At 34.4% G+C, this 14,380-nt stretch overlaps 1 protein-coding gene across 2 annotated transcripts in view; it reads right to left on the bottom strand.

Moving 5' to 3' along the window:
* Positions 1 to 3,734: 3,734 nt before the first annotated feature.
* ANGPT2 (angiopoietin 2) overlaps positions 3,735 to 14,380 on the bottom strand; it is a 42,919-nt gene continuing 32,273 nt past the window's right edge. The window contains exons 6-9 of one of the 2 annotated variants that reach the window (XM_010295029.1): positions 9,798 to 9,899; positions 9,112 to 9,278; positions 6,467 to 6,597; positions 3,735 to 5,040 (exon numbers count right to left, since the gene is read on the bottom strand). In XM_010295029.1, coding sequence (XP_010293331.1) covers positions 4,880 to 5,040; positions 6,467 to 6,597; positions 9,112 to 9,278; positions 9,798 to 9,899 — 561 coding nt within the window. In that variant the 3' untranslated portion in view covers positions 3,735 to 4,879. The remainder of the gene's footprint in view (positions 5,041 to 6,466; positions 6,598 to 9,111; positions 9,279 to 9,797; positions 9,900 to 14,380) is intronic. The other variant, XM_010295030.1, reaches the window with a different exon arrangement.

The raw sequence follows: 14,380 nt of genomic DNA, 5'->3' as shown, positions 1-14,380 counted from the left end.
GTCATAGAAGAAGATCAGGTTGGTCAAGCAGCTCAATGATTAACTGAACCCAGAGAACAGAACTGATATAGTATGACTTCCCTTTTCAAATATTTACTCTAATTTTATGTATCATGATACAAAAAGTTGAGTTTTCTAATATCATCAGAAGGTTTTAAAATTTAATGTAGGTATGCAAAGAAATATGACTTTGGTATTTTAATGGTTTGTTTCAGTTGTAAAATTTGTATCTTTCTGATTGCTTGATTTTTCAGCAATCATTTGATTTGGGTAAATGCAATATTCAGCCAACTATGGCAACTATATTGTTACTTCTAATTATACATTTAAAGAGTTTGCTATTTAGAAATTATAAGAGTTCTACTTACTGCTTAATTCCTTTTAGGTTCTGTGGTCTTTGGAATTGGGCCATTGGATCTCAGAGGAACCATATGAGCTTTCATCCAGCTTCCCTGCAGCTCCTGTAAGTTTAATGACCCTTTAAGCTTGTGAACTTTCTTTTGTTTATCTAGAAAATTACTTGCCCTCTAAATAGGTTTTGTGAACAAGAAGGCCTACTAGAAAAAATGTTTTTTTTAAAGCAGATACTGTAAGGACTTATTTTCTCCTTTGTCCACTACTTGTTCAAGTGTGTGCAAAAACTTTGGTATGCATGGAAAATGCAAAAAAAAATGATTCACCAATTAACGTCTGAATAAACTAACTTCTTAGTTAAGAATAAATGTCCTTTAATTTATCTGTGGCATATTTTATTTCTATCTGTGCTTGTATATAAACTGGAGAGGCATGTTATTGCCTAATGGAAAGATTATTGAGGTCATGGACTCAGTATTTTCAGTCTAGAAATTACTTTGGCAATGGAAAAGTACTGTGGGCTTCTAAAACTACTAAGTAGGTACAATGAAGCATTTTTCTTCTCTTTAATGATCATTCCCAAATACTGAATTGTGAACTAGTGCAAAAGTGTGTATGTGGAAGCACGGTGTATTTGCAGACCCAAGTGTATCTGCACTCCATTGCTTAAACAGTAATTTTATTCTGGTTTTTAAAAAAGTAGAATTCTAGCAGGTTACTAGTCAATCACTCTAACAGTTTTGCCAAAAAAGGTTTCACAATTTCTCTTCTATTGTAGCAGCTAGTTAAATACATTATCATCTGCTACTTGTTTCTCAAAGTTTCATTCGGGCTTTGAAGAAAGAACATTTAGTGGGGTTTGAACTTTATTCTTACTATAATTTTATTAACTGTTAAGAACTTATTTTTAACATTCTTTCCAAATCTATAATTTATGTAAATTTAGATGTTCAAGGTGAAGACTTTTATTTCATAAGTTGTATGTTCTCAAAGCGTAGGGAAACTAACAGTTATTCTGAAATAAGCCCAAAGAAATTAATCATCTAGTACAATGTAGTATTTTTTCTAAAAGGAAGAAGTAGATTTATATAGCAAATACATTAAGAATGGTAAAACTTAATGTGAAAAATAAATAAGAAGCATGTTCTTTTCTGTATTTGTATGAAAAAAAGAACAGAGTACTTCAGAGTAATCTGTTTTGAGTTTTCTGTTTCTTCTCAGACTACCTTGTTTAATAACTAAGTATGCTATCAGTAACAACTTACATAGCATTCTTTGGAAGTGGTTCCTGCTGGGCTTGTTTTTCATTTATTTTACAGTTTTTATTCCTAGAGCAGAAGTAAGGAGGGCTTGAGATACTGTGAGAAGATGAAATTAAGGGAGGTTATGGTTATGCAGAAAATCTGAATTACTTCTGCTTGCAGTGTGCTCCTCTTGCTGGGGAACGAAGTCGGTGTCCAAGGTGATATTTCCATCACCTTTCCAGTCATTCCCTTCTTGCATCATTCTGGTTTCTTACTGTAACAGATATCTTACTTGTAAAGATATGATTATTATTTGAGCCTGAATGGTGTTTATATTCTCTTTCTTTTCTTGTTATTTCTTCTCTGCTTCCTAAAAAGTATTTAGAGAAAATAGAAGTGCATTCTAGTTTTATATACCATTTATTTGGTTACAGGAAGGAATTAAATGAAGGGGTTATCTTGCTGTTATGTTTTAATTGTTTGTACCAAGTCCAAAGCAGTTGTTGCAGCCTTCTTTTTCCTATTATTGCATTTCTTCCTGAATGTTCTCCTCTCACTTCACTTTGGTGTTTGCAGTTTAAGCCATCCAATCTCAATTAGATAAAATGTAATTTAAAGACATATTAAATCTAAAATTTTATATCTGTGTTGATAAATTACTCCTTTTTCCCCAAAAATGAAAAAGTCTCATTAAAGAATTGATCCATTCAATGTCTACATCAATATCTTCGATCACTTTTCCAGAACAGTCATCAAAAAGCCTTAAGCTTTATAAAGACTTTTTTCCAGCAAATGAAAACTAGCCATGCAATATTTAATTATTCTTGCCATACAGCGTTTTCTTACTGAAATAATGAAGATTAATGTCAACCAGAAGTTAGCACTATTTTCCTTTGCCAGGTTGAGCATTCATACTGTGCCAGATTCCATCATGGTTTTTAAGCAGCTTTTTGGGTTTTTTAGATTATTGAGCTGATTACGCTTGCTATCTCAAACACTGGGAGTATTTTCTTTAGTTGTCTGACTAAATGCAGTGAAGCAGGAAATTCAGTAATCTAGACTTAGCATTTCTATTAAATTTCATAGAATCATAAAATATTTTAGATTAGAAGGGACCTCTGAAGGTTGTCTAGTTCAATGCTGTGCTCCAAGGGACTTGTCCAGTCCATTCTCATGGTAGTAAGTGGAATAAATTAAAAAGAAAATCCAGTTTCCTGGGTTCCAGCTTGTGTTTGCTGCCTCTTGTCCCATGCAGTGCACCTTAAAGAGGAGTCTGGCTCTGTCTTCTCGATGTCCTTGATCAGGTAGTTGTAGACACCAGTAAAGTCGCCCCTTACCCTTCTCTTTTCCAGGCTGAAGAAGGCCAGCTCCCTCAGCCTTTCCTGGTATGTTATGTGCTTGTTGATATGTCTGCCTCCTTTACTAGGAGGCCACCGCTAGCTTGGTGGCCCTCTACTAGGCTTGCTCTTTAAGATATTTCTTATAAATTCATGAAGGCAATTTTGTGAAGTATTTTTTTAGTTTAGGATATGTTTATCCTTACAAGCTTGGTTGGAGAAACAATGAAGTACTTAAACAGTAATCTTAAATACATTCAGATTATTTTATGCAACTCTTCAGGTGATGGCGGTTAATTTACATTCATTAGGTTTATTTAAAATCAGATTATGAAGTAACATTAGAATTATTTTTTGTCTCTGCTACCTTTTAATAATGCTGACGTGTTCAGTGAAGAATGATGGTGTTGTGAGTGGTGGGGTACTCCAGCAGCAGCTTTAATGACTGTCAGTATGAAATGAATTTCTTCCATCTTTCTCAAAATCAAAGATACAATACCTTTTGTTAAGTAAGCCTCCAGAAATGTTGTGTCTGGGTTTTTTGTTTTGTTTTGGTATGAGATATGTTCTAGTCTTGTAACTAATTCAGTCATCTGCTGAAAATAATAATTTCCAAAATTATTACTTTAAAGCAAAGACTAAGCATGAGAATTAACACCTAAGGTTAATTTGGGGAAAAATCTGCACAAAATTATTTTGTGTGCTTTATGAAGAAATAGCTTCTCAATCTGAACTACAGTGTACACAATTTTAAAAGCATATAGTAATAAAAAAAAATAAGAAAAGAAAAAATCACCCAGTAGAGTAATTTATTCACATTGTGTTATACACTGAGGGCCTACCTACAGAGAATTTCTAGGGAGAAGTCCTAACCTTACTGAAAAAAAAACAGTAGTGTAACCTTAGATAACTTTCAGATTTTTTTTCCTGTTTTTAAAATGTAGTAATTTGTATCTTAATTCATGAGCATAAATTTAATACTATCAAAGAACATGCATAAGGTTTTCAGTTAGGTTATTTTTACAAAACGTACAGATGTACTACAGCACCAGGTGATAACTGATTGTCATAGACAAACGGACATTTGGTGTTAATGCCATTGTCTCGGTTTATAAAATACTGATAAGTTATTTTACAGGTAAATGACAAGAAAAGGAAAAAAGTGCAATCTTCATAAAAATATAAAGAAACACATACTATATTTAATTTGCAGGGATTTTCGTAACTTAAAGATAGATAGACTGTAATAAGTACAAACTGAAAGAAATGGTGATTTTTGTACATGGTATTTCCCAAGAATAAATGCAAAGTACTTAAATGCTATTTGTCCTCTGTTAAATAAAGTAATACAGGCTATTGGAAAAAATCCCTGAATAAGTGTAAGAAGTGGTTTAGGAGACTATCGGGGGAAAGAATGTATTCTTTAACTACAGGATTGAGCTAATTACAGGACATTGGGGGTTTTTATGTACATAAAAGGCAAACATGACACAGAGAGATAAATAGTTCTAGATCTAGTTAAGTGTTTTATATTAGAGTAATGTTTAAAGTTCAGTGATGAGGCAAAATGCATATTTCTAAAACTATTTTAGGTATTTTTCACAGTTCCAGTTATTTACTAATACATACATAACATAAATGATCAGTAAAACAGAGTCCTTAAGTTGTCTGACAGTTTCTTGGATGTTCTTTTTATTCAGTCGTTTGGCCAAATCACTGTTATACCAGGTTGATGCTTTAGAGTTTGTGTCTGGTTGAATAATATGAACTTTAGCTGATCAAGGCTATTGCAATTCAGGAATTGTACTGAACTGATCCCTTCAGAACACTAGCACATGTTTTCTGGGCTTGAAAATGAGACGAGTTGCAGATGTGTGTTTATATGCTCAGCAAATTAAGTCTTTGAAGACTATACAATACATAATTCACATAATGCAAAAGCATTTAGAAATCTGCTGGTCGAATCATCATAGTTGTGGCTTTGAGAGAGTATCCCGAGCCCTTCCAGTAGTACCACTTGATACCATTGAACTTGTTGTTGTTCTGTCGTAATGGATAATACATTCCGTTGAGGTTAGAAGGACCACATGCATCAAACCACCATCCTGCAAGACCGAAAACAAATGGAAACATCAGCAGATGAAAATGGCAGCACAGGTAATTTTCATAATACTATATAAGGACACTTCATTGTCCTGAAATGAAAGGGAAATCGAAAACCAGATTTTCATTCTTATGATTTGGAAATGTTAGGATAAAATATGTCCCTCAAACTCAGCAAGGGAATGTCTTTGTGTATTCACTACAAATTTTTGAAGCTTATGTAATACAAAGTAGTTTAAAATTGAGAAGGGAAGGCCTTCAATTGAGCTTAATTTATTATCAATATCAAACATCATTGTTGACAGCCTCAGGGCAGAACTTGACTTGGACTATAATAATACTGAGTCTTCTTTGGTTTTTATCTACTCTTTGGTAAATTCCTGTTCTTTGCAAATTTAAATTTTCTTAATTATTTTTAGAGGATTAATTCAGTTATCTGTTTCATTCTCTGAGCAGATTAGTTCAAAACCTCTGTGCTGAAACTTGGTAAGAAGCAAAAGGAGAAAAAAGCAGCCCAACTTATTTTGTATCCTTGTGGTCCTGACCTGTTAGTGGGTCATAAGGAAAATTTATTTTTATTAATAAAATAATATTTTTATACTTCTGTGATGATGGCGATAATGTGTGTGTTCTGTTTTGCAGGGCAGTAATCCAATTATCCTTTTGGATAAACTGAAGCTGTCTTTTGTCTTGCAACTTGTGCTATAGGGAAACAAACTATTGCTTAAGAGGTAACAGGAAGCGAAGTCAAATTTACAAAGCAGTTGTTTACATTTCAGAATGTGGAACTCTAGATGCACAAATTACTGAATGGCTTGCATGGTTCAAGATAAAATTACCACTTAAAACTCCAATAACTAGTGCATACTCATTTGACAAATGTAGATATCTCATATATGTGGTGTATCTTAAATTTATGTATCGCCATTTCATAAGAATATTGAAATATGGAATTAAATATTTGTACCCTTCTGTGGCATGTACAGTATACAGCAGCTTTTGGGGTTTTCTTCTCTGGATAGTTAGGTTTGTGCCTAAAGAATCAGGCACCATTTCACTGACCAACTGAATCGCTAAAACAACTTGGGGATGACGACACATAAGTGTTTTGATCTCTGTGACTATGTTATCTCATTCTTTGGAAGAATCTGCTGTCAACGCTGGTTAGTTCCACAATTACAGACTTTCTTGTACCCCAACTTGAGACTGGGGGTTTTTTTCCAGTTTTAACTTCTCTTGTTTTACTTTAAGTAACCTTTGTCCAATGATAAAATATTTAATTTGCAGTCACCGTACTAGCGTTTCTATCTGTGAGTTTTGGACTTCTTCAATAGTCAAAATTTACTGTCAGAATTATCACTATTTATCTCACAGACAATTTCAGTGCCAATAAAAATAGGAAGACTGAGGAAAAAAAAACATTCCTACCTCCTGTTAGCATTTGTGAACATTTGCAAATACATTTGTCATTGTCTGCATCCTTTGTGCTAAAATCATTTCCTGGTTGGCTTATACTACTTATTTTGCCCGCTGTCCCAGTAAGTCCTTTAAGGTAAATCCTGTAGAAGTGAGGAATGGAAAAACAATTATTACGTGGAAGTTAATGGTAGTTGATCTGCAAAATAATGATGGAATAGTTTGCAATAAATATCCTGTTCAAATAGCTCACTTCTGGCCAATGTACTGTTGTAAGCTGTTTTGCAGCATAATGTTTTCACATGAGCAGAAATGATCAGCACAATATTCTAATGAACAGCTTCCACATTTGTAGATGACTGTTTTGTTCATGTCATATTAGAAGAAAATGATAGATAGATAATAACTCCTGGAATTTTTCCTATGTACCATGCATTTCTTAATACTGTAAACACATTGTGTGCAAATTTTTTTTTAATCAAGTTCAAAAGTTTAAACCAAAACTTTTTTGATTCCTATTTTGCTGTTAGCACAACATGGCAATGTAGCATTACAACTTTGCATCTGAGAGATAATAGCATCACCTGGACTACTAATTACCAACCAGTAACCTATATTTTAGGAGTCTGTCAATATTTCCCTGTCTGCTTTCCTAATTACTCTTCCTTGTCACATCCTTCATAGATTTATTAGTGTTAAATCACAGAATCATTTAGGTTGGAAAAGGCTCTAGCCTTAATTTTCATTTTCAAGTCTAATTTAAGCAGCCTATTATTAGTTTTTTATTATCATTATTATTATTCAATTTTTAGAAGTATGGGTTAGTATAACAGAAGATGAGAGGCAGTGGATGTAAATTGAAATGAGAGGTTCTGACTGAATATCAGGAAAACTTTTTTCACCGTGAGGACAGACAAGCAGTAGAACGGGTTGTGCAGTCTCCACCTTTGGAGGTTGTCAAGACCCATGTGGATAAAGCCCTGAGCAACCTGGCCTGATCTCATAGCTTTGAGACCAGGAAGTTTGACTCAAATGAAGTCCATTCTGATTTCAATTTTTCTATGAATTTATGAAATGTCACTTTTATGACCCAACTCATAATCTTTCCAGCATTCAGAATGTAGTAATGTTTCAACGTAATGGAAGTTGCTCCATTAATGGAATACTTTCTTAGTTTTTTCTTGTTCATAATGTTAAACATATTCTTTAATCCACTGCATTCTATGATGCATTCCATGTTTGGTTGCATTTTAAATTAAAGTATCTATTTACAGACAGTTTTTAGTCATTATTTTTTAATATGGTAAGTGGACAATGGTAATGACCCATTTTGCAAGGTTGCCTTTGTAAGTATTTTAAAGTATTACTTTAAAAAAATCTCTGCTGTAGATTTGGACTCTCCAGATGAAAAAATATTTGCTTTGGAGTTGAGACAACTGTATACTACTAAGGCATTAAGATCTAATGTTTTGGGGGAGGGAGATACTGATCATTTTGGACTGCTTTGCATATAAGGCTTGAGTTGAAGTAACAGCATCAGTTCTGTTGAGTGTCAGATTGACTTTGTTTACAACAAATAGTTGCTAAAAATCTTGGAGACTTTAATCTAAATTTAGGCATTTTTTCTGTCCAGTCACCTAAAGCTCTATGAATCTGTCAGATTCTTATAAACATTTCCTGGACCGTGTAGTAGGAAAGCATCTGTTATTCTGCAGAGTCTCTAGTTTCTTCTGTAACCAATCAAACAATATCTACTGAATTTACAGAGAGCCTGGAGAATGAAGTATGAACTGCCCATATATTTCAGCTGTGGCTCATACTGTTTCAAAATATGTAACACTGTGATACTATTTAAAATGTATACTACTATGATAATATTTGTTTATATATAAAGTATTTATTCAAAATGTATGTTATTTGCTATTTTAACCAAATATGTAAGAAGAATTTGTGAAGCTTTATGTTTTACAGAATGATGGAAGCATAAGTAATAGGCTCATTAAAATCTGGTGTTTAAATTGACAAGTTTGTAGGGGGTGAGACTGGACATTTTCACAGGTAGGAGTGTTATTCTTCAAGAATCCAAGCCAGTGGGTCATGGAAGGAGAAGGTAGCATTACCTCAGTGTGCTCTGCATGACAACAGAATAGCTCTACTAGCCACTGACTTAATTGAAAAATCTTCTTGCAGTACTGTTCATCTTAGTCATCCACCTTGCAGAAATTTATTTATTGCCTGGAATCAGGATTTGATAGCAACTGCAGACAGGTTCCTATTGCCCTGGATGTGGTGCACTGCCATCCGCTGTGTTGGCAAGCGTATCCCATCCCATCCCATCCCATTACTGTTACCATTCTATTACTGTTACCATTCCATTACCGTTACCATTCCATCACCATACCATACCATCATTTCATCTCTGTGCATCTTGTTTGTTACACTTACCCAGTGTGCACTAGTGAAATATACATTGTATCCGTTGGGAAAAAAATTATTATTAAGACTGTTTTAAGCAATAGGTGAAAATTGGAGCGAACATTATTTTCTGAGTGAATTGAAAATCGTCATAATTTGTATGAAATAAGGTCATGCATCTACACAGCCTAGAAATATTATTATCAGATCTTTTTTTATTCAGATCTGATTTTTCTGCTTACCTGTATTTTAGTTCTTCACTTGCTAGAGAGAAGTGGTCATACAATGAATATGCCTCGTTTCCTTCCCAGTCTTTCAGGTGTATTTTAAGAACATAACGCTTCTGATTAGTCAGTTGAGAAACAAACTCATTTCCCAGCCAGTACTCCCCAGCAGGATCACCAAACCCCTGTAATACAAGTTGTAAATTTAAATAGCTTTGTTTTGTTTTTTTGTTTGAGTTTGAAATGACCACTTTAGCAGTTTTTAAGTTCAATAGTTTTCAATCTGTCAACTAAGAATTTCACTGTGTCTATGAGGGTTATCGATCTGTAACATTTCAAAAAGTTTGTTTCAGCAAAGACAAACTCAGGAATCTGAAATAGTGAATCAATATTACTTAGAAGATTTGGAGCAGTTTCTACTGTTGTCACTAGAAACACAAATATAAATAACTCAAAACATGTGGACATATCATGGAACAGTTGATGAAAGAAAAGTGAGGTTTTTCTTTAAAAACAAACATCACACTTGCAAGTCTGCTTAGGCAAACAACTTACACTACTCTGACATTTCCAGAATGAACATCTAAGGACAAAGACAACTTCTAAAACCTGCTTACATTCTAAGGATGCTATTAATAGAACTTCATTATATCAGATTTCAGTTAATAACAACTAATATTAAGGCTTCAGAAAACATTGTTTACCATCTTGTACTCTTTCCATGTCCGGTGAAAGTCTACAGTGCCATCTTCACGTCTCTGAATAATGGTCCAACCTCCTCCACCAGTTTCCATGTCACAGTAGGCCTACCAGAGTAAGCATGTAACAGCGTAAGTGCATGCAGTCATGGGAAAACAAAAATAAAAAACACGTGCTTTGCAGAATTCTATATAGTGACACATTTTAAAGTCTACAAGTGCAAAATGTGTATTAACCTAAAAATGCTGGTTTAGGAAGTTTATTTTTTTTTACCATTTCTGACAAGATACTGAAGTTCTGAGTCGTCTGCAGAATTATTTCACATCTTTGTGAAGTTATAGTTTGAGTATTAAACTACATTAACTTCTAATCTGTATTCTAGGTCTTTCATCAATTAAGTGAAGTTCCATCTTTCCATTTACAGCAGTAGAGACAAGATTTGGCTTCTTATACTTTGGTAGGATATTTCATCTGTAGAGATTAAAAAAAAAAAACCAAACAAAAATACCCACCTAGACTTGACAGTTTCATTAGCAATTTGGATGTTCCCTTCTTTGTTTAAAAAATCTCTTAGCGGTCTTCCTTCTTACCCAGCTTATTACTGCTGCTTGTCACAGTGTGCCTATAAATGCCCCAAACTGTGACTGAATGACACTGAAGCTGTATGTCTTTTTCATCCTCTTCTACAGGAGTTTGTCTTATCGGTGTTAGCAATTAGCAGATTTGAGTTCTTTGAACTGTTAGACATCCTCAAAATTAATTGAAAAAATATGACTTCAGAGAAGCCAGTTTCCTTCTGTCCTGTGGCAGTGTTTTCTATCATTTTAGGAAGTAAAGTGTGCTCCTTACTAAGTTTTCAATATAGTTGGCTCTTTTAGGGTATGCATGTATTTCTGTGTATGTGTATTGTACATACGTTACAGACACATGCACACACACATATATAAATCAAGCAGGGTATTTACAATGCAAGCAGTGGCATATATACTGTTCAAAGGCATCAGTCTTTTGAAGGGAAAGCAAGCCCTTAGACCTGCAATTATTAAACACATTAAGAAGAAAAAGAGTTGGATTAGGGTAAAGTATGTCATGTGAACAGAATTTAATTGAAAACAGCGACTTTAAGTTGTACTGCTGCATGCAATTCCTTGCACCTCAAAGCTTATTTTTTAGGTTTTTTTACTAACCTCTGTATTTAAGAACTAGTAACGGTATAGTAATAGGATATAAATTACATTTAGTAAAAATAAAACTTTTTTGGTTTTATAAATAAAAGGCTGAAAATAAGGTATTGTAAAAAATGATCGAGATTTTTAGAAAGCTAACTCATTCGATGTAAAACGCGTACATGAAAATTAATTTCCACAGGAGGTTATGAAGAGGGACACTAGGGGTAGGCTAAAGGAGATGCAGATACCTTTATTAAGTATGACTGCAAGTTAAAATTGCTGATTTAACAGTGGACAAGTATCATTGGTTGTAGAGGAAGTTGTTGACTCTGAAGCTTCACACTACTGAACGGACAGTGTAAGTAGCCAAACTGAGAACAGAACTGTTTCACTTTTCTTTGAAACATGTAGTTTTTAACTACTTAGAGAGAGAGGCTAGGTATTAATTTACATGGGCCACTGGTCCAGTCTAATATTTCTATTGTAGACATTAATTGATGTTTTTCAATGTCACATACAATTTCCTTGAGGTCTATCATCTAAATTTCAATTCAGCTGGAATCATTACTTTGAAGATATAAATGCCTAAAAATAGCACTTTATTTAGTTCTAATGAGCTTAAATTATTCTCAAACAGTGAATGACTGTGAATGTATTACATAAAATACCCCTGCTATAGCCAGTATCCATTCTGTATGTGAATGGTAAGACAACTAGCTTTATAAAAGCCATTTGACACTATGGACACTACAGACTCTTTGGGATAAATGCTGGGGTACTGCAAATTTGTTCCCAAAGGGAGAAGCAGTTCAGCAGGAACTGACCCACATAATAAGAAACTGAAGAAGAGAATCATGTAGATCTTGTAGGTCTCATGTAGATTTTTCTTACTGGTAACGATTTTAAAAATTTTATGTCAATTCGGGAGCTTAATTTTTCAACACCAAAAAATTTCAGGTCAGTCATCTGTAAGTGCTTCTAAAAGATGCCAGTTTTATGGCTTTGGAAAGGGAAATCCTTTCCTTTCTTGGGTGGAAAGTGTGTCATAGGCAAAATGAATGTACTGGTTATACCAGCTCCTTCTAGTGTCATAGTAACTATTTTAAAAGATGAGAAGATTATTGTTGTTTGACATTTCAATGTATAGTTTCTAACTAACTGCTGTACTTCCTGGTTGCACACTTGCTCCCTGGAACTAGCTAAAAAGTGAAAATTCTTTTTACCACCTATTAAGTATCATACAGTGAAATGTTCTGCTTTCAGGCATGACTGGCAATTCAGAACCCTGTCTTTCAAGCCCTCACGTATGCACTTCGCTCATGAAATCATAACTTTGCTTTCCAGATCACACATGTAGACGTGGCACTTCAGGACGTGGTTTAGTGGGTATGGTGGTGTTGGGTTGATGGTTGGACTTGATGATCTTAAAGGTCTTAATGATTCTGTGATTTCCCTAGAAATCAATTCTCTGATTAAACAAGATGAAAATACTTACTGTAAAACTAGGAACTTCAAATTTACATACACACTTGATTTTTAATTTGGGAAAGACTAAAGTCTATGAAGAAAAATGGCAGTAAAGATTACAGAAAGCAAATTAATAAGTTTATCTATTTTTGTTACTTTTTACCAAAAATACTTAAGTGAATTATGTATATTCATAAGTAATTTTAAGGATGGAGCTGTTCAGTAAAATGAAGATTAAGGAAAGGATTTGCTTAGTTTGGAATAAACACAATAAATTGCTGTGTCAGTCTGCAGAGGGAACAATTTCTTCATGATGTATGTGAAAGACGAGGGGAAAGGAAGCTTTTATTTGGACTACAGCTTCTTTTTTTAAAAAAATCTTCACTCTCCAGTAAAATGATATGCATATGAAGCTTTCTCTAACACTTATTACTAGAACAGAACTGTTCTGACCTTTCAGCCTGGCCTAGGTTTTATATTCTAAAGGAATAAATGTAACATTTCATAAAACTAGTAAAAATAGATACCAAGATTAGGCAGGCAGCAGGAGTCTTCAAACAGATGCCAAAAAGAATAAAGAGATTAGCCTCTCAAATTACAACAAATTGGCAGGGAGAATATTTGATTTATCTTGTGAACTGCTTCAGTACTTACAGTTCTAGCAGCTGTAGCACTGTGAAAGCTAAGGTCAGCTGTTTATATTTTTCACCTTCAGCTAAAGATCAGCGCTGCATTTTTGAAAATGCTGTAAGGTACATGGAACCTGAAGTAGTCTCTTTTCTAAAGATTATAACATGTAAGCTGTGAGCAGTCAATTTGATGTCTTTACTGTCTAGGAAGCTGACTTGCAGCGAAAGTAGGATTTTTTCATTTTTCTTGTACATTAGGATATTTGGTGTATAAGTGTTTTCAGACCTGCTTTTGAATGGAAAGGCTTTTGGCTGAGTTATCAGGATGAAGATCCACTACAGTTTTAATACCAAAGCAAGTGCTGTTGCCACATCTGTGCAGTTGCCCTTTGCATCACTTTTGGCTGTTGTCTGAACACTTTTGAGTCATGATGCTCAATGATTTTGTATTCTGCTATGTCCAGCTCTTAGAGATGTGACTAGATCAGAATTGTGGTCTTAGTTTCCTTGTTCTGGAAAAATTTCACCTAACACCAGTTTCCAGTGAAAAAGACAAATGATGAGAGTTCTAAAATTCACAAAAAAACCCCTTTATCTGACTTCTTACTGTACCGGAGAAGCTACATATATGTTCTTTTTTAATGCTTGGGGTTGGAAGCAATTTCTGTATGCATATTTTAGATGTAAGGTCCATGGCATGGGCTCCTTTTGAAATGACTAGATAGTTGTCTGGATGACCACTTTTTTCGGAAAGATATGCAAAATCATTTTTGTTGGTAAATTCAACCTTCCCCAGTTCACTTCCTGCAAGGAAGTTTTGGTTAAAAAGGCCTTGGCTTAGAACGTGTGTCGGTTCTGGGATGAAAATTGACCTCAACAGGGGTGGAAATGGGGAAGAGCTTAGCCACTGCTTCAGCCACTATTCTAAGATCTGGGGTAATATGTTGGTAATAGTTGTGGTAACGGTTGGGCTAATACGTTAGGGTCATCCAGACTCAACTGTTCTGCCTGGTTAAGACTTGGAGGTTAATTAGTTCAGGTAAGTGCTGTAAAAATGAAGCTATTGACTTTTCATTGGTTTGCCTCTGCCATTTTTCCTTGTGTCAGCAGTCTTTTGCTGTTTTTCCTCACTGTTTTTAAAAACACTTAGCTTTTGTCCTGGTGCAGAACAGGAAAGCTTGAAAGCTTGAAAATATTAATGGCATGAAATAATTGTTTTCCTCTCAGCTCTCGTATGCAATTCTTTAGTTTTGGATTATGATGGGAGACAAATTAGTAAAGTGGGATCAGTTACAGATTACAGAGAAGTTGTTTATAAGCCTG

This window comes from Phaethon lepturus, unplaced genomic scaffold (genome assembly GCF_000687285.1).
Source record: "Phaethon lepturus isolate BGI_N335 unplaced genomic scaffold, ASM68728v1 scaffold46069, whole genome shotgun sequence".
Taxonomy (NCBI): domain Eukaryota; kingdom Metazoa; phylum Chordata; class Aves; order Phaethontiformes; family Phaethontidae; genus Phaethon; species Phaethon lepturus.
Note: the sequence above shows the minus strand (reverse complement) of the source record. Positions and strands in the feature narration are given on the sequence as shown.